We start from the raw sequence: 19,536 nt of genomic DNA, 5'->3' as shown, positions 1-19,536 counted from the left end.
CTCTCTGGAGCTGTGGGCTGGATGGCAGGATGAGACTCAGACCCATCGTCCTGTCCTGTCCTTGCTCTGTGTGGCTGGCAGTCAGGGCAGAAGGGCTAGGGGACAGAGGAGGTGTGTTTCTGCCCTATACGGAGCTGCCTGGGGTCTGCCCTCGACGGGGCCAGTCCCTGGAAGGCTGAGCCTGGGAACCTTCCCTCAGGACAACATTCCACCCCCATTCCCAGGGAAGCAGAGAATCCACACAACTTGGAGCCTGACCTTGACCCTCTGCTTAGGGTCCTGCTGGGTCTTTTTATAGTGCTGTGGGCCAGCTCAGTGACCCCTGCTCGCTCAGGACCTGCTGCCTGCCTCTCTGGGCAGGCCTCCACATTCTCACCCAGAATCCTCTGTCTAAGCAACCAGGACTGGGGCGGGGCTGGGAGGGGGACATGAGCCAGAGCCTGGGTGTCGCTAGAGAGTACCGCTGAGGCCTTGGACTCATGATGCCCCCGAGACCAGTCCTGAGACCCATTGGTGGGTCTGAGTGAGTCCTGGCTCCTTTAGTAGGGCTCATGTGTGCATTCCATGCTTGGGTGTGTGAGAAGCAAGGGGTGCCCATGGAGGATGGTGAGCCCACCTGAGGGAGAGCCTTCCAGCAGTGTGAGTGTGAGGGGGTCAAGCCAGATCTGCCCGTGTCCGCATCCTGCTTCAGCAGGAGAGGGCCACAGGAATGTGCACATCCTCAAATCTTGGCCTTTTGAAATCTTTAAGATCTAGGGAACATCTGGGGCCTCCTCCCAGGCAGGCAGGCAGGTGAGCCCTTGGGGTAGCAGCCATGGACCTGGGGCCTTCTGCCAGGTGACACCTCGGGCTCAGGTGTCCCTTGCCAGCTCAGAAGATGCAGAGCCCCAGGTGAAAGGGCCTTTCCCAGGTAGAGTCATGGGTCCTGAGGCCCATGGGACTCCCTGTGTGGAAACTTGGCCTGAGTTGGAGGTCCAGTGCCCTCAACAATGTGTCCGGAGATTTGCTGAGAACTGAGACAAGTTTGAGGGGCATATTGACTCAGGTTTAGCCTCCCCTGTTCTCAACCCCTCTTCCCCAGTGGGCTCATTGCGTCTCTTCTTTTCTCTTCACAGAATGCAGAGCCGGAGCCCAGGAGCCTCTCCCTGGGTGGTCATGTGGGTTTCGATAGCCTCCCTGACCAGTTGGTCAGCAAGTCGGTCACTCAGGGCTTCAGCTTCAACATCCTCTGTGTGGGTGAGTGTCATGCCTGGCCAGGGGACAGCCTCCACTGAGGATGGACGAAGGCCTCCTGGGAGATGAGATGCCGCTGTCCTGACTACCTGATGAGCTGCAAGGGGACCTCCCAGGCAGAGTGACACTTTGAGGGGTCAGGATGAGGCTTTGGGGTGTGTCTCTGCCAGGGTCAAGGATAGAGTTGGAGCCAGGGCCTGACTCAGCTGCCATGAAGAATAAACAGGATTAGGTACCTGAGAGTGCTTTGTAAACTGAGAGTATTTGTCACAGTGGTCGGGATCCATTTGTTTGTTTTAAGAACATGTATTGTTCTTACCATGTGTCAAGGACACTGTGGTAAGCCAAACTGTCTCTCCATTACGTTGTCATGTAGTAAGAGCTCCAGTACTCATCTAAACAAATACACCCCCCAACAGGGAGGCACTGGAAGGTTCCATGTGTCTCAGGCCACAAAAAGTTCTGCCAGACCCTCCACAGGTGCTCTGGGAACCCCTTGGAAAGCAGCCTCTCCTGAACCTCCGCGCCCCAGTTAAAGCTTCGTGGAGTCGAGGCCACCCATGCCAGGTGGGCTGAGCCACTGGTGCCTGTAGACCTCGGCCCCGCTGGCCCCTTGGCCTTCCTGGGCCCAGGAGGAACAGCATGCAGAGCAGGTGACCAGGTCCCATTGAGGCCAGAAGAGGCCAGGGTCCATTGGTGTCTCCCAGCTGCCTGGCTCTGCCTCTTCTCACTCCCAGCAGAAACACCTTACACAACCCACATAGCCACGTCTTATGTCCAGGCCAGCCTTTTGGCTCTTCCTTCCACATGTTATTTCTGAGGCCACTAAGAAGGGATGGTTTTTGGGGTTAGGGACAGTAAGGGATGGAGTGGGAGGCCTGCCCCTCTCTTGTATGGAGACCAAGGGTGCCTGAGCCCCTCCTGGCCCAGCTAGGAGCCAGGACAGCCCCAGTTCCAGTCTGTGACAGCCCCTCTGCCCACTCCCCGCTCCCCTAGGGGAGACTGGCATTGGCAAGTCCACACTGATGAACACGCTCTTCAACACGACCTTTGAGACCGAGGAAGCCAGTCACCATGAGGAGTGTGTGCGCCTGCGGCCCCAGACTTATGATCTCCAAGAGAGCAACGTGCAGCTCAAGCTGACCATCGTGGATGCCGTGGGCTTTGGAGATCAGATCAATAAGGATGAGAGGCAAGAGGCAGGACGGGCGGTGTCTTCCCTGTCCCTCCAGTTGGCCGTGGTTCTAACACTCTGCCCTAGCGCTCCGCACTCCTTGCTGCCCCCAGACAAGTAACCAAGCCCGCACTCCATGAGGTCCATGGGAGGGCTGCCTGGAGAATGTCTAAGGTCCTGAGGACCCCGTGGGGGACCAGGAGACGGGGTCAGCCACCTGTACCCAGGCAGGAATCCCCAGGCAGAAGCTGTTTGTTCTCACAGAGAGAAGGCTGGTGGGCCGCTTGGCTGGGCTCCGGGCCCGGGGCTCTGGCTCCGCTGTCTGCCTCCCTGTGACAGAGCTGTCTGTAGTTACAGGCCCATCGTCGACTATATCGACGCACAGTTTGAAAACTATCTGCAGGAGGAGCTGAAGATCCGCCGTTCGCTCTTCGACTACCATGACACAAGGATCCATGTCTGCCTCTACTTCATCACGCCCACGGGGCACTCCCTCAAGTCCCTGGATCTGGTGACCATGAAGAAACTGGACAGCAAGGTGTGGCCCCCTTCCAGCGGATCCTGTGGGCGCCCTGTCCACGGAGGCGGGGTGTGGTGGCTGCCTGTGACTGTCCGCTGCAGTCCCCGGGGACTTGGGCTGGGGGCTTGCAGAATTGGCTTGGTTCTCTCACTATCTTCTCTTGTGTCTGTCCCTATGGCTCCAGCCGGCCCCCGTTGATCTGACCTCTTCAGAGCTCTGTCCTTGCCTCTGGCCCTGGGCACCTTCCCTCCAGCTGAGATGATTCTTATTCTCAGCCTGGTGGCTCCTTGCATCCTCCCCGTCCCCCTAGAGTTACCTCCCCACCTCGCCCCTGCCCCTCTGCCCCTCTGACCTCCGCTCCCCAGAGCGTGCCGATTCTCTACTCTTTTTCTCTCTCTCAGTTCCTAGTTCCTCTGCTCCCTTCACTTCCCCTGCCCTTCCTTCTGTGACTTTCCCTTGGGGTCCTCCTGAGGCCAGCAGAGAGAGGAGAGTTAAGCCTCAGAATTGGAGTAGGAATGAGGAGTGTGTATTAAAAAGGCAATTTCATGGGAATGACAGGAGCGATGGGGGGTTGTGGAGGGTGTGCAGCCCCAGGGTCACCTGTCAGCTCTCATGTGACTCTGCTCCCCATCTCAGGAGTTAATTTTCACTGTGAACAATGAGATAACTTTGGCCTGGGAGATACTGAGGTCTTCCTGTAGCTACTGCCAATGGGTCATCTAACTTGTGTAGGGGCACAGCCCCCTACTGCCACCCCTGTCAGGCCCCATACTGGCTAAGACCTTCAGAACACTCTGAGTCAAAGCTGGGTATGCCCACGGGACAAATCTGGGGCTGGATGGAGGTTTAGCAAAGCAGGGAGGGGCTGTAAGAAGGACTGCAACCAATTGTCACAACCTGTCAGAATGGTCCCACCTGGCTGGGTTCAGGCTGGGACTCCACTGGGGAGCTTTGGGGGCAGCTCTATCTCTTTGGCTTCCTGCCCCTCTGCCCAGGGGTGTGACCTGAGAAGGGCTATCCACCGTCAGGGAGCAACTCACCCCTGACTCCTCTCCATGGTCCTGGCAGGTGAACATTATTCCCATCATTGCCAAAGCTGACACCATCTCCAAAAGTGAGCTCCACAAGTTCAAGATCAAGATCATGGGTGAGCTGGTCAGCAATGGGGTCCAGATCTACCAGTTTCCCACAGATGACGAGGCTGTTGCTGAGATTAACGCAGTCATGAATGTGAGCATTGGGCAAGGGCCTGAGGGCTCTGGGGTTGGAGGGCTTGGAGCTAGCCCCTGGCCACTGTCTTTTCCCTGGGTTCTAGCCTTAGCTCTCCAGGAAAGATGGCTGGGAACCAGGAGCTGGCCAGTCCTGAATCCTCCGGACAGGGGATGGGAAGAATCGGGTATTGGGCTGGTCCTAGAACTTCCCCAGGTTTAAGTACCCCAAGGTATGAACTCAAGGCAGGGACCTGAAACCTGTAGGATTGAGCAGGCGGGATGCCCAGACTTGGGAACCTAGAAGAGAGGCCCACAGGTCTTTTGAGGGAGCGTCTACTGGCCCCTGGGCAGCCCAAGGGCTGAAAGAATACCCTATAACAAGAGGAACAGGGTTGTGTTTCAGCCCACTCCCTTGTTTGGAGGTCCCAGGATAATTCTCTAGAGGAGAGCCTGAAAGTGAGCATCTGGCCCCGCCTTGTTCGGGTTTGGGCAACCCCTCCCTGGGGCCCAGGGGCAGTGAGGGTGGGTCTGTCCACTAGCCCATGTCTGCGCAGTGCTCACATACACGTGGGCCCCTTTCCAGGCTCACCTGCCCTTTGCCGTGGTGGGCAGCACCGAGGAGGTGAAGGTGGGGAACAAACTGGTGCGAGCGCGGCAGTACCCTTGGGGCGTGGTGCAGGGTGAGTGTGGCGGTGAGAGCACAGCCCTGGCTGGGAGCCTGGACTCAGTCCCCTGTCCTGTGTCCTCCCCATGACCATCTGCTGCCTGTCTTCCCTCTGGGGTCGGCCTCTCACACCCCACTGCTGTCCTGCACCCTGTCTCCTCCATCCTCGTGGCCGGGTCCCTGTCTGATGCCACGTGCTCTCCACTTCCAGTGGAGAACGAGAATCACTGCGACTTCGTGAAGCTCCGGGAGATGTTGATCCGGGTGAACATGGAGGACCTCCGCGAGCAGACACACAGTCGGCACTATGAGCTCTACCGGCGCTGCAAACTGGAGGAGATGGGCTTCCAGGACAGTGATGGTGACAGCCAGCCTTTCAGGTGACAGCCTGTCTCCCCAGCCACGACCAGACTTGACTTGTGAGCCAGGTGGGGAGAGAGGCTGCTGGGACAGTAGCATCCTCCCCTGACCCCCATGTGTCCACGTGATTCCAGCCCTCTGGCTCTGGCCAGCCCCATCCCACCGTGATCCCCTCCTTGGCCTCTTCTCTCTGGGTCTCCACAGCCTCCAGGAAACATACGAGGCCAAGAGGAAGGAGTTCCTGAGCGAGCTCCAGAGGAAGGAGGAAGAGATGAGGCAGATGTTTGTCAACAAAGTGAAGGAGACGGAGCTGGAGTTGAAGGAGAAGGAGAGAGAGGTGTGTGCTGGGCTCGGGGGGTGTGTGTGGCAAGGCCAGGCCAGGGAGGGCCCAGGCTCCTCCAGGGCTCACACAGAGCCGGCCTCCCCACCTTCTGCTCCCAGCTCCACGAGAAGTTCGAGCACCTCAAGCGGCTGCACCAGGAGGAGAAGCGCAAGGTGGAGGAGAAGCGCCGGGAACTGGAGGAGGAGACCAATGCCTTCAACCGCAGAAAGGCAGCAGTGGAGGCCCTGCAGTCTCAGGCCCTGCACGCCACCTCACAGCAGCCTCTGAAGAAGGACAAGGACAAGAAGAAGTAGGTGGTGGGCTCCCTGCCCCGCGCTGGCTGGCTCTCTCGCTCTTACTCATTCTCGCTGGCTCGCCATTTTGCTGTCTCCTTTCACTCGCTCTCCACCTCATTCTTGCTCACCTTTCTTCTTTCAGTGGTGATCTTCACATCCTCAGGCATCAAGCGTTCATGCCCACTCTTGTGTTTGTGCACGAGTGGCTCCTCTCCCCACTCTTCTACCCCACACCCTGCTTTTTTCTCTATCTCTTTTTCTCTTTCTCCTGCAGACCCCTCAAGAGCTGGGTGGAGAAGGCTGGGCCACACAGGCAGGGAGTGGCCCCTGAGAGGGTCCTAGGGTCTCAGGGAAGGTCCTTCAGGCCAGGAGATGGTCAGGGCTTGGGAATGTCAGCCTTTTCAGACAGATTCCAAATGCTCCTGTGGTTTCTGCTTGGACAGCTGTGGTGCCTCCCCCTCAGTCCTGAGGCTGTGGACGTGGGGCCCGTTTTGGCAGGTGGGTGGTAACTGAGGGCAGTGGAGACCTGAGCCCAGCCAGCACTGATCCCCGGACACCGTGGTCACGACCTGCTGAAGGAAGGACAGCAGCTCCCTGGAGGGGCTGTGTGAGTCCTACTGAAGAAAGGAGCTGCTCCTTAAGCAGAGGCTGGAGCTGTTCCTCCGAGCGTAGCTTTAGAGGAGAGAGAGTGATGGGAGAGGGGAGGAGATGGAGTGATGGGGGAGAGGAGGAGGCTTTTCCCAGCCTCCAGGAGTGCAGTCAACTTTGGCGAGGTGGGGGCCGCTCTAAGTCTCTTCTCCTTGGCATAGCCTGATTCCATGCGCACAGCTGGATCCCAGATGTTCTGGGTAGGGGTGGGGGGGCCTCCCTTCCTTGCCCCACTTCATTCAGTGTCCCCCAGAGCATCTCTCCATGGGGATCCTGTCTGCCCCAGCTTCTCCCTGCCCCTGGTCTGCGTCCGGTACCTTCTTTCTCTTGCCAGCCTGGAAACTAAGCAGGTATACTCACCTTGGCCCTCATTCTTATTCTCTTGGAATTCCAGCTCCTTCTTGAATGTTTGGGAACGTGTGTGTTCAGGCTGTTCCTTCCTTGGTGGCAGTGGAGCCTTGTGGTTAGGGCCATGCAGTGCATAGCTGTGGCCCTGGGGTGCTGCTTGTGGCATTGGCCCTCCCCCTGCCCCCCAGTATTGCGTTCCCCAATGCTGCACACATGCATGACACATGTACACTGTCTCACTCTTGCCCCATCACATACACAGATCCAGACACATCTCCACTAACACACACAGTCTCCGAGACACACAGGCACAGAGGCACAGACACATCAAAGTTTAAAAAGCTTCTCCCTGGGGAAGACCAGGGGACAGAACCAGGCATTTAGGAACTGGATGCTAATTCTCGTTCCTGAGGCCTGTCTCCTGCTTTCGGACAGACCCTGTAGTCTCTCCCACCCTGCTGACTGGCCCCCCTTCCCTCACCCCCACCCACACCAGCCGTTGGCCCTGCTGCAGCAGATAAGCCCCTGCTGGTCCCCAGCCCCACACTCCTCTCAACTGTGCACATTTCCCTTCTGCTTTGCATTTACTTCCGGCCCTGTCTAGATGTTGGTGAGCTTGGTGAGCACGCTGGCTCTGTGAATTGCAACCCATGTGGATTTTGAGCTGGTAGCTCAGAAATCTGGTTTCTCCTGGGAAGCGGTATGCTATCCATGACCCAGTGCTGGCTCCCAAAGAGACTTTGCCTTGCTCCCTGCCAGCTTAGCCCAGGCCATCTTGTTTTTTTTGTTTTTCTTTTTCTTAAAAAAAAAAAAAAAAAAGGCAGGCAGAGTCTCCTAGGAAGTAAGCTATGAAGAAGCCACTCAAAAGCAGCTCAAGGACCTGTGGCCAGGTCAGGGTGTTGAGGGCCAGTGGGGGTGGGGTGCAGGCTGGCTGCAGGGCACCAGGCCAACTCAGGGTGGGGCTCATCACTGATGTCAGATCTCCCTGCTTTTTTTCATGTGATGTGGGCCTGGAGAACAGGTCTTTTCTGTTTGCTGGACATTCCAGAAAGCTTCAGTCAGTTTGGCCTCTGGGAGAGAGCCCTCTCCTCCCATGCTGGCCTTGCGGAGGCCAGGAGTGGGGTGGGTGGGCTGGCTGGGAGCACCCCTTCCCTCTGCCCTGGTCGGGATGGGTCAGGAGTACATTTGGAGGGGGGATGTTGTTTTGCGACCATTTAGTTGAATGGCTTTGATTGATTGTACTTATTCTTCAAATTTTAATTCATTTTTACAAAATTACTTCCCAATCAGATCTTGACCCCTCAGCCTGGGATGCCATAAGCTGAAGTGAATTCTCTGCTTTGCTCGTCACAAGTGCCAAACTGACTGTCCTTTCCCAGTGTTCATCTTGCTGTCTTTTGCTTCCGTTTGATTTGGTCGTCTGTGTATCTTTTAATGTGTCTGTTTTTGTTCTGTTTGTTTTATTTTTATTTTTCAGTTAACGCACGCACAGACTTACATGTCAAGAGCGGACTTTAGACTTTCATGTGTTAAGTTGCTTGAGTTACACCTTGTGACCCTTCTCCCATATCATGGTGTGAGGACGGACTGGGAGCCGGTACAGACTCCAGTGTTTACAGCCCTGCTTTGTCCCCTACCCCTGTGCCCCAGGCTGCCCAGGCCTGGCGGGCCACCCTCTCTATGCAAACTTGTTAAAGCCATGAATGCTGGAATCCAAAACTGATGAGGTTTATTTTTTTCAGAGCCAGTGGCTGGTCTTCCATTTACAGTGTCACTATTCCTTGACGGAGCAGTTTTGTGCCGCTCTAGCAGAGGCCCCAGCCGGCGATGCTCGGCCTAATTGTTCAGCGTCAAGATGGCAGCTCATGCAGTGCCCTAGGTGTGGCCACGTGGTGTGGTATACATGCTGCAGAACTCCCCCCACTCCCCTTCATTTTAATTTTTCTAACCTAGAGCTTAATTTCAATAATAACTTTTAAAGCACTTCTAAATTTTTATTTTGGCACGAGCGTAAAGACAAATAATACCCCCTCCCGTTATTTTCGTAAGTAACACAGATGCCCTGGTTTTTAAAGACTAAAAACATCTCTAAACCCTTCTTATGTATAAAGTATCCCTATAAAGTATAGGGAGAGGCGGGTAATAAACGTGCTGTAATGACAGTGTTTGGGATTTCTTTACGAGTGAAAGTGGATCATGAAGAAGGCCATGCTCAGCGTTGTTACTGTGAATGTAAATGGAACAGCAGCCCGAAGCCGTTATCTCTGTGCTCCCCGCCCCAGGTGCTACCTGTGAACAGGGACCAGCCCCATGAGTGCGTGTTAAGTGTTTGACTCTTAACTAAGACCGCCAGCACCCCACCCCACGCCCACCCCTGCATATTCCAAATGCAAAGAGTGCCCAGAGGGAACAGGTTTCTCTCTGGGTCGTTCTTTCCTTTTTCCTGGCTGAGTTGCAGGGAAAGCGATGAAGGTGCCTGATGTATGTGAACAATTAAGAAAAAGTCTACCAGCAGAAGAGCTTTTTCCCCTTCAGCTGCATTCTTAAAGAGAGCCTTCTAAGAAAGTACAGCATTCTTCTGTGTTCCTGTTGGTTGGCAAGCCACTGAGACCGTCAGGGTCGAAAGTATGGCCTGATAACATGGGACATAAAAAATGAATAGATGAAAGGAAGGATTCCACTTAATGTTGATGAAGCACTGTGCTGGGCACAGGCAGCCCAGAGTACTGCACAGCTCTGCCCTCAAGGAGCTCACAGTCTAGTGCACTCCCTAGTTGGAAGCCTTAGGAAGCTGTGCTAATACATTGTTGGATCAGCGGTTTGTGTTTTTATGTCCTTCATTTTCTTTCCCATCATTGTTTCCCTCTTCCCGCCTTGGCTTGCTTTACTGATTTCCAAGGCTAGGTTCTGGCTCCCTCCTGACCTTCTTAGATCATGTTCCATTCAGAGAGGGGTGGAGGGTGAGCTGTATGTATCCACTGAGGTATGACCAGGAAAAGGTGGTCTTTTTCGCTTCACCTGGAGCAGAGCAGGTTTTTGTTGAGACTCAAAGTGAAAATTCTCCAAAGTTATGCCATGACCACGGGTGGATACAGATTTTTGAAAGGCTCAAACTACTTGAGAAGCCTTCTTAATAGAACATGAGTATAAAATCAGGTATAGGGCCTTGGAAGAGGCCCTGAGAATTAAGTTTCATTAGCTTTAGAGTAAACCCACTTGTGGTTGTAACTGGTAACTGATGCTTCAGTGTGGGTATCTAAAAAGGTAAATCAGCATATCTAAGGCAGATGTGGACTGCAAGTGGCTTAACTCTAGGGTCATTATATGTCTGCAGGTGTATTCATTTGGATGGAAGTAAGACCTTTACGCTAGCCTCTGTCAGCTAGTGTATTTCTGAAGATGAGGCTCAATGACCCAGCAGGCTCAGTTATGTAAGAAATGAGGACTCCTGGCCAATCGGGACTCTTACAGCGGGCAGATCCTGCTGCCCATCCACCCCCATCTGAATGTGGGCTGCACCCAGGGCATACTTGGGTGGCCAGAATTGTGGCTGGCTACCTGCCTGCGGGCCCCAGGCTTCCAAGAATCTCGGGGAGACCTGTCCTTGTTACATTTTCTGGGGTCTGGGCTGCCTCGGCAGCACCCTTTGACTTTAGTGAGCCTCACTGCACTTTTCTCTCATGGGCTGTTTGTGTTTAGAATTTTGTCATTTTTAGCTGAGACCAAGTTAATCTTTGGTGCACAAGGTGAGCTTAAAAGCTTACCATTCATTGTTTAACAAGCTACCCGCCGCATGGAATGTGACCCCTGTCTGCAGGATCTGACTTCCCCCTCATTTTCTGTCTCCGTATCATCTGTTGGCATTGTTAGGGCTGTTAGTGGGATCGCTGGCATTTACTATCATGTCTTTCATGAACCAAGTTGATTTTTGGGTAGAATCACCATATAATTTATTGCCCAAGCTGAGACTTTTGAGAGTGAAAGGAGATTTCATTAATAATTACGCCAAGTCGACAAGCATAAGCCATGATTGTCTCAGGCAAACTGGGAGGTATGGTCACCCGAATTATGGGTAACCTGAGTCTAGGTGGTCTGTGCTTGTGCAGACCGACTCCATATATGTTGTGTATGTCTTTGTGTGGGTTCCCTGTTAAGTGGGGCTCCTGTTACTGGAAAAGAGGCCCGAGGGAAGTGTGGCTTGCTAGTCTGTTACGTTAACATGCTTCTCTAAAACTGCTTCACTTGTTAATTCATTTATTCCTTCATTCATTGACTGTTTTTGTTCCTTTCCATTCACTTTGTACTCATTTTTTTCATTAAATTTTGCATTTATTTTGAGTTTTTGTGGTGTCTTTTTTGGGCAGTGGCTTTTCTGATTTAATGTTTCCTCTATTAATCTGCTACAGCTGTGGTAAAATACAGCTTGTTTTTTCCGTTAACTTTGTGGGGTTGATCAGCTTCTATAGGAGTTATGTTTTAATAGTGAATCCTACCACGGGCATCTGTGAACGGCTCTTGAATGGGTGTGGGATGGAGGCAAGATAGGAAAGAGAAGTTGCAGCCTGTGGTCAAAGGATCTTTATCAGGCAAGACACGAGAGAAGGCAGACCCTGCCCTTGAGAAGCTTACATCCTTGTGGGGGCGGCTTGACACAGGACAACTAACCTTTGAGTTCTTACTGTGTGCTAGTCATTGTTCTAAAGTGCATTACATGTATTAATTCCTCTAATCTTCACAATAATCCTATGATTAGGTACCATTTTCTCCTTTTTATAGGCAAGGCCGAGAGGTACCCAAGGTCACACAGCTCATAACTGGAGGAAGTGAGGTTTAAATATTGCTATCCTGTACCCTTATTCCTGTGCAGTTTGACAGTGTAGGTTGGTGGACCTAAGAAGGTTTTGCTGAGATGGGATGCTGTAGTAAGTAGGCAAATATTTGGTTGAGGAAGGGATGGCAATCTCCAGGGCCTATTTGTCGAGGAGCTTTCTCTGTTGGACACTAGGCTAATCTCTGGGGAGACCAAAATGAGGAGATGGAGGACTAGGCCCAGCAGGGAGACTGGCATGCTGGCCTCCCCAGGGAAGATACAGCACAACTCTGCCCCTGGGCAGGCAGGTGCAGGGAGGCAGTCTTCACCAAGCTCTGAAGAACCAAGACTTTCCAGGAAGCCAGGGGAAATAGGGCCACCTTGGTGGAAGGAACTTGGCTCACCCAAATGAGGTAATATTTGGACAAGTTTAAGATGTGTCTGTACTACTCATCTACTGTGTTCTTCTCTTAGCTCATCTGCCTCTGAGCCCTGTCCCATCTCTGTTTTCAGCAGTCACAGCCCAATCTCTGCCCTACGTAAATGGTGACAAATGGAAGGTGGATCATGTCCTTATTTCTCCCACCATAGTGAACCCCAGTCTCTAATCTGAAGTGGGATAGAAATTCCTAACTGCAGGGAAAAAATGTTAGAGGAGAGTAAGATAGAACTTAGGGCTCCAAGGCAAGCTTGAACAACATAAAAACTTAAAAACCGCTCACAAGTGGTACTTTGGCAATACGAAAGTTTGCTTCCCCAGAAAAGAGAATACTATTTACAGAAAGATGAAGCAACAAGGCTGTCCCTTACCCCCATACTGTGGCTCACAGGTCTACCTTCTTCTTTTCCCAAGAGATGGAGAGTTGGTTTAGCTCTGGGGAATGAAACTTACATCCAGAGCTACTTGGTTCAGGGGGTGGGGTCCAGGTAATTCCTACCTGTTTTCTGAAGTCAAAAATAGCCTGAGTTGGCGTGGGCCCTCAGGCTTAGCCTCTGTTCCACCAATGACAGTGCTGCTCACAGTGGAAGGAAGGAGGCAGAGGAAGCTGAGGCCACGAGCAGCAGGCTGCCCCCCAGCACATTCATTTGTGCTGGGCTGCTGCTGCTACTGCTAAGTCGCTTCAGTCGTGTCCAACTCTGTGCGACCCCATCGACGGCAGCCCATGAGGCTGCCCCGTCCCTGGGATTCTCCAGGCAAGAACACTGGAGTGGGTTGCCATTTCTTTCTCCAATGCATGAAAGTGAAAAGTGAAAGTGAAGTCGCTCAGTCGTGTCCAACTCTTAGCGACCCCATGGACTGCGGCCCACCAGGCTCCTCCATCCATGGGATTTTCCAGGCAAGAGTGCTGGAGTGGGGTGCCATTGCCTTCTCCATGTGCTGGGCTAGGGGACAGTTACTGATAGGGTTTGAGAGACTGCATTTCACGTGTGTTTGCACGGTATCTAATACATGTAAAATAAGACACAGAAAGGATTGAAAGGAAGCGTATTTCAACAAAAGCTCCAACAAGCAAATTTGTCTTAACAAAAGGCAGAGATTTGTGCTGACTACAGTACGGACACTAATACGGTATAGCTAGCAGCAGATCACCTTCCCCGCGGCTGAGCACATTTACAGAAACCGTTCCCTGTGGAAGGACTTCACAGACGACCTCTAAATGTGGGCTCAGTCATTCACATCCCCAGCACTACCTCCACGGTCCCAGCTGGCATCACTGTCAGCTGCACTCCACTGCCTAGAGAATGGCTGCATAGTGTCACTGCTTCCCAGGGGCAGCTGGCTTCTCCCTCACAGCCATGCTAGTGGTCCTCCCTCCTCCCTGCAGTAGTGGGAGCTCAGCCTCAGGACCCGCTCATCTCAACCAAAACTTGGGGAGCTGTGGCTTCCCAACACAAGGATCACCTCGAAGTGTCATTTTCTAAACACAAAAATTCCTCTAGTTAAGTCTGTAAACTAAGAGTAGCCAAGCAGAAATATGCCTAAAGCTTGATTTGGTTACTGTATATGAAATAAAGCACACTTTATGAATCGAGTTCCTACAAAGAAAAGACTTAGATGCTGGGCGAGTCAGGGTAAATCCCGTTTCTGCAAAGGCGGGCAGAGTACTTGGGACTTGAAGCCTGCACATGCTCTTGGTTACAGGCCTGGGAAGCTGGAAAGACCCGGCCAGTTCTGGCAGGTGGAGCAGCAGAAACTTGTCTGTCAGCACCAGCCTGGCCCTTCTGCCCTGAGCAAGGCCTGCCTCTGACCTCATCGTCCAGCTGTCTTATAGGCTGCTACAGCCCTTGATGAGGAAGAAAAAGCAAGCTGCACTATGAGCATTTATTCCCTCCCCCTGGTTTCGGGCCCAGGGTTGTGAGAGAGGCAGGAGTCTGAGTGACTTATCAGACTACCTTTCCCTTTAGGGACCCTGACCTGTCTTTTTGCCCCCTTGTTGTTGTTTTTTCCTGAAGAATCAGGAGTGTTTTCTCAGTTGCTGTTTCAAGGCCTTCTTGCTTTCTTGTTACAGGACCCATAAAGCCTAGAATATAGAGGAGTCCAAGTCCAGATTTGCCATTATGCTGTAAAGGGCTCTGGGGTAGGGCACAGATGCTGGCAGGTGAGCCAGAAAGTGTCCGTTCAGGAGGATGACTAAAGGCTTGCCAGTTGCTCCTTTACAAGTTCTTTGCAGCAGTTCCACTGCCTAATACCAACCTGTAATTAAAACGGAGTGGTCATCCTTGAGGCAGAGCCATTTTACATTCTAAACAATGAGCAACTGAGTGCCAGAATGTCAGCGTGGAGCAATTCCAGGAAGTTCCAACCACCCAACTTGAGAACATTAACCCCACCGTCTCAGGGACACCCATCTTCAACCTCAGTAAAAACTGTCATTTTTCTAACTGCATTCCATCTTATGCTGTCCATCCTGAGTGATTCTGACCTCCCTGTACCTACCTCATAGTACCCTGGTGCCTGGTACCATATAAAGGGTAAAGGGCCTGAAATTTATACTCCCCAGTGTTAAGCTCAGCGTTGTTTTCTCCTGAGCTCAACATGTCCCCACATCCTCTTGACTACCAGGGCTGCCACTGAGATACAGCTTCACTCAGTGTCAGAGAAGCCCACTGTGGTGAAGGGAACGTGTACCTAATACTCAAGTCCAGAGGATATGCCGTGTGTGGAAAGCCTAGCCCTTAGGAAGACTCGTCAGAGTCATCACAGCCAGGGTATGTCCTGGAGCCCACAAGGGCCAAGAAGGGGCCACAGGTACTCTTTTGGGGGCAGAGTGCATCAGCTGAAGGGGCAAAACTGAGAGCCTGGTGTGGGGCAAAGTTGATGTCTACCTGTGCTTTCTTTAGCAGATCAGATATAGGAGTACAGCAGTCGGGCATGAGCCTCTCCAGCTCTAAGGTGATGATGACCAAGGCCAGTGTGGAGCCCTTGAACTGCAGCAGCTGGTGGCCCGCCATACAGTGCTGCAGCTGCCTGGTCAGGGACGCGACGTGGAGGGAAGGATTCCTCTGAGGCATCAGCTCCTTCACGTGGGGCCAGCCCAGGACCACCAGGGCGTGGAACTGGAGACCGTGGTTTTTATGTTAGAACAGAAAACCCCATACTTTTCATAGATCAAAGACCAAAAGTGCAAAAAACAATTTAAATTTTCATCAGGGAACATTAAATATTGCCCAACCCTTTTCGTTCCCATCCATGGCCCCAGAAGGGGATTGAGGCTTAATACCCACTGTGCGGCCAAGCTAAGCTTCAACCCTGGTGAGAAAAAGACAGTCCGCTTTGTGACATGGTCATTAAGAGCCTAAAGTACCCACTTGACAGTGTTTCAGTTCTGAAAAACAGAAGCATACAGTTCAAGATTCAGGTAGCACAGAAGTTACTTATATGTGCTCAACATGAGAAGAAATGCTGCCGCTTGGCCACAATGGTCAGTTTTTATAATGGTACAGCCCTTCGTGATTTAATCGTCATACTTCATAACAGACCAAAACCCCATGACGTTTCCATATTACATAATTTTGCCTTACTAACAGAATCCTATCCTTAAGGATGACCATCATTCTCTCACTAAAACAAATACAAACTAACATGACATTTTTAAGTGCCAGATCAATATGGTCTAAAGCCTCAGTAAGGACTGCGTGTAGGTGAATAAAAGACAGCTAAGTGAATGTGTGTAAAGTACAGCAAAAGCAGACAGATTTTTATGTACAATATGCATAGAATGGAAAGTTAAATATTTTTGCAGTGTGTATTTAAAAGAGAAGCTCACCATAATAGTGCCGTCTAAATATCTTTGTAAAGTTAATGTCCTTTAGAAGCGGGAGCCTGGTGGAACCGTGTTGGATGTAAGATAATATTTCACTCTGCCGTTATGTCGTGAGCCTTGTGGGTCACGTCACTGTGCTGCATGTGTAAGGACGTGTGCTTTGCCGTCCGATATTGTGAACAGCTGTTCCAAAGGCACAATGAGTCCAGGGTAGGCTCTGGAAGTTCCTCGTACTTACTATGGACAGAAAGTCCAGCGGTGTCCCGATGTAGAGGTCCCAGTGCAGGTTGTCCAAAATAGCCAGCTCCATCCTGAGGAGCTCATTCGGGGAATAGCCAGAGCCATAATGCTTTATGAAGTCTTTTATGCGTGGAATTAACTGTAAAAAGAAAATAAAAGAGGCCAAAGCCCTACACTATGTCACAGTAGCTTTTGTTTTCTTATCGCTGGGGACTGGGCACCCATGACCCTAGTAGAGCTGTCTTCCAGTGACCCACCACAGAAAACACTTCTGAAAGAAAAACCAAACCAGATCTTGGCTATCTGTCAAGTCCCCAGGTAGTCGTGACAGTGCGCAGTAAATGTCACATGGTCATCTGCTGCCAGCAGGTCTTGATCCCCAACTGCACTGCAACGCCTACCCAAAGGTGCTTTGGAGGCTGGGACTGTGCCATCTCCCACATTCACCTATAAGAACTCACTCAAAGCTTTCCGGCTGTGGACTCTACCCATTCCTGGTCCTGATCACTACCATGATTGTTAGTCATAGAGAGAAGTAGGCCTTTGAGCTTCCTGGTCTGCGTCAGACAGACTCACTGATAAAACCTCCCAGAACCAGGTAACACCATAGCTGCAAACACATTCCTTTCAGCCTCTGTTGAAGGCTATGACTTTCCCCCAGAGAAATTATAAGGCTTGTCTATGAGTAAACATTCAAGTACCAAGTGCATTGAAGACTTGGTCCTACTCTTTTAGATAAACAAAGTATTATATAACCTCTAGAAATAGTTCTTTTAAGGGTTATTTACTTGGTTCTTAGTTGGACAAAAGCATCTTTGCGGGGCACACATTACATTCTAACAAACAGGGTTAAAATAGTTTTTATTGCAAGTTTGGGACTAGACACACCATGCCTTTTTCTGGCCCCTTGGACCTTGAGATCAGCTAAGGGGACCTTGTATGAATGGCAGTGGTTCCACAAAGGGGGAGAGGTTGGAGGGAGGGAGTAGGAAGGGAGGTTTGGGAAGGATACTGGGAGAGGATCTTCTGAACAGAAGCCATAGTGAAACGGAGAAATTCAAGCAAGCCTGAAGCACTTACGGGGGTTTCTCTTCCACCCACTGCTCGTGGCCCTCCTGCCCCTCCCAGATGAGGCTCCCAGGCTCCCTGAAGACCAGTTTCTTTGACACAGGCAAGTCCTTAAGTCTCAAGCAGCTTTCTTGGATATAGTTTCTGGGGGATGGCTATTAGGCCATATGGTCTGGGAGGCCACTTTCCTCTGCTTAGTGGGAAGTGGCATCTTCCATCAACCAATGCGGCAAGATATATCTGCCAGGCGGTCAGGCTTCCAGGTTTGCTGGGCCAGGACAATTCAGCTGTTCTATTTTCCCATTTGTGGGGTACCAGAATTCCCATGGCTCAGATGGGTAAAGAATCCTTCAGGAGGCCTAGGTTTGATCCCTGGGTTGGAAAGATCTCCTGGAGAAGGAAATGGCAATCCACTCCAGTATCCTTGCCTAGGAAATTCCACAGACAGAGCAGTGTGGCAGGCTATAGTCCATGCGGTCGCAAGAGTCGGACAGGACTTAGCGACTAAACCACCACCACCAGCGTCTGACAAGCCTAAGGAAGGGACAGCAGAGATCCTGGGAGGTGTGACTTTTCCAAAATGTCCATTCCCAAGATCACAGACCTTTCAGGAAACTCGTGTTTCCAATGTTATACACCCCTACACCTCAAAAGTAGCCCTTAATCAGCTTCCAGGGATGCATACCTCCTCTTCTTCATTAACTTTTGTAGCAAGTCTCAAGGAAGTAATTGTGACACAATGGAGTAAATGCTTTTTTATCTGCAGTATGGAAGAGACACATTTGAGAATATGAGTGTCATAGACTAACCATAAAGCATCTGTGGGTTTTTTGTTGTTTTTAAGAAATCGAGTTTTTTAATTTTTAAAAAAGACATTGTATTTATTTGCAAGGAATTTAGCCCCAATTTTCGATGTGACCAGTGAAAACCTCCTGGTTTCAGAACCACAGATGACTAGTCAATAGCTCTTTGTTAGAAGACTGACTGGAGATGGGAAATACAGCATCATCTCAGGGAACACACAGCCCCCTCCTGGCCTCAGGCTGACCACTGATGGCCACACAACACGGAACCAGACAGGTAAGGTGGTAGGATTTTCCAATTCCAGTTCTATTCTTGGAGCCATTGACTTAATTTATAATGTTGGGTTTGAGCACCTGGGATGGCTCCCCTGTCAGGTAGCAACAGGAAACAAAGGTCAGTTTCCACACCCAATCATCTGTCACCATCCCTCATAACTCCCCTACCTTTACTGAAACTATGAGGCGGCTGAAGATGGAGAGAGCCAGGTTAAAAGTGGTCTGAGAGAAGTCAAAGATGTTCTCAACTCTCAGGAGCCACAACACAACTTCCCTGAAGGCTTCGCAAATCTCAGCCTGCTGAAAGGAGGAGGTGGGAGAGAGTAGAGAAGGTCGTCGGTCTCAGTCCATCAGTGGCTGGTCCAGAGGGGTTGTAAGAAGCCCCTTCACCCTAAATAGCGGTCACGTAAAAGGGTCTCTCTCGTCCAGTTGCACCCCCATTCAGACCCTCTCCTTCCTGCGCCCGTTTTTTGGGTCTTCAGCCGAATTCCCCAACTCAAGCCCTTTTCCAAAGCCCTCTAGTGAAGCACCGTTTCAGTGAGATAAGCTGGGGAATCTCGTGAGAGGGACGCACCTGGGGAGGCTGCAGGCTCCAGGGTGCGGTTCACCTGGTCGCGGGTGCACGTGGAACCCGGCCTCGTCCCGTGCGCGCGTGAGGGAGGGGGATGACCGTGCTTCCGGGTGGGCCCCGCGAGGGTACCGGTACCTGGAGTTGGCCACCCCGCCACAGACGCGCCTCGCGGCCCTGGGCCTGCGTCAGGTAGGCGAGCAGCTGGCGCTGGTCCGGGAAGCCTCCCCAGGTTTTCTGCATGAGCCTGGGGGTGCTGGGGACTGGGGGCTGCGTAGATGGTGCGGGCGGCGGCCCCCGAGCTGCGGCGGGATCGGGGCCTGCAGGTGGCCGAGCGCGCATTCCCCCCCGCACGGATCTGGTCCACGAAGGCGCCGGGGGCCGGAGCGCATCGCGCAGGCACGTCTCCGAGAAACTTTTCTGGATCGCCGCGGAGAGAGAGACGTTCCACGGCCGCGGCGGGAGCAGACAGCGAAGGGCCATTTCGCCTAGACTTTCGTCCGAACTCTTACCTGGACACCGGGAGGGTCTCACCTCCGAGGCCGAGTTCTGCGGCGCATGCCGCCCTCCGGAAGCCATGGCTGCGTCAGATCCTGGGTCTGGGTCCCGGCTTAGCTTGGCGTTTTCTACCCCAGCGTCAGTGACTTGCAGCTGGGGAGGCCACGAGGCGGGGCGGGGCGGAGCGGGCCCAGCTGGCCCACCTCCCACTCCTGGCCCTGGGACTGTCCTG

The 19,536-nt window shown here is 52.2% G+C and overlaps 2 protein-coding genes across 8 annotated transcripts in view; one reads left to right on the top strand and one right to left on the bottom strand.

The window, feature by feature from the left end:
* SEPTIN8 (septin 8) overlaps positions 1-16,269 on the top strand; it is a 27,033-nt gene extending 10,764 nt beyond the window's left edge. For 2 of the 7 annotated variants that reach the window (XM_006041147.4, XM_044947880.2), the window contains exons 2-10: positions 1,116-1,236; positions 2,230-2,425; positions 2,759-2,945; positions 3,996-4,157; positions 4,722-4,818; positions 5,014-5,182; positions 5,367-5,499; positions 5,604-5,794; positions 14,929-16,269. In XM_006041147.4, the coding sequence (XP_006041209.3) occupies positions 1,116-1,236; positions 2,230-2,425; positions 2,759-2,945; positions 3,996-4,157; positions 4,722-4,818; positions 5,014-5,182; positions 5,367-5,499; positions 5,604-5,794; positions 14,929-15,094 (1,422 nt within the window). In that variant the 3' untranslated portion in view covers positions 15,095-16,269. Of the gene's footprint in view, positions 1-1,115; positions 1,237-2,229; positions 2,426-2,758; positions 2,946-3,995; positions 4,158-4,721; positions 4,819-5,013; positions 5,183-5,366; positions 5,500-5,603; positions 5,795-8,253; positions 11,115-14,928 lie in introns of those variants that run through there. The other 5 variants (XM_025293085.3, XM_025293088.3, XM_025293086.3 and 2 more) reach the window with 5 other exon arrangements.
* On the bottom strand, positions 15,263-19,536 carry CCNI2 (cyclin I family member 2). Its single transcript, XM_044947882.2, has 5 exons — positions 18,945-19,536; positions 18,407-18,538; positions 17,845-17,919; positions 16,090-16,230; positions 15,263-15,413 (listed from the first exon to the last, which is right to left on the bottom strand). Exons 1-5 carry the CDS (start codon positions 19,383-19,385, stop codon positions 15,408-15,410), a joined length of 795 nt encoding a protein of 264 aa, XP_044803817.2. The 5' UTR covers positions 19,386-19,536; the 3' UTR covers positions 15,263-15,407.

The sequence above is a fragment of the Bubalus bubalis genome, chromosome 9 (assembly GCF_019923935.1).
Source record: "Bubalus bubalis isolate 160015118507 breed Murrah chromosome 9, NDDB_SH_1, whole genome shotgun sequence".
In the NCBI taxonomy this organism is placed as follows: Eukaryota; Metazoa; Chordata; class Mammalia; order Artiodactyla; family Bovidae; genus Bubalus; species Bubalus bubalis.
This window is presented reverse-complemented; position numbering and strand designations above follow the sequence as displayed.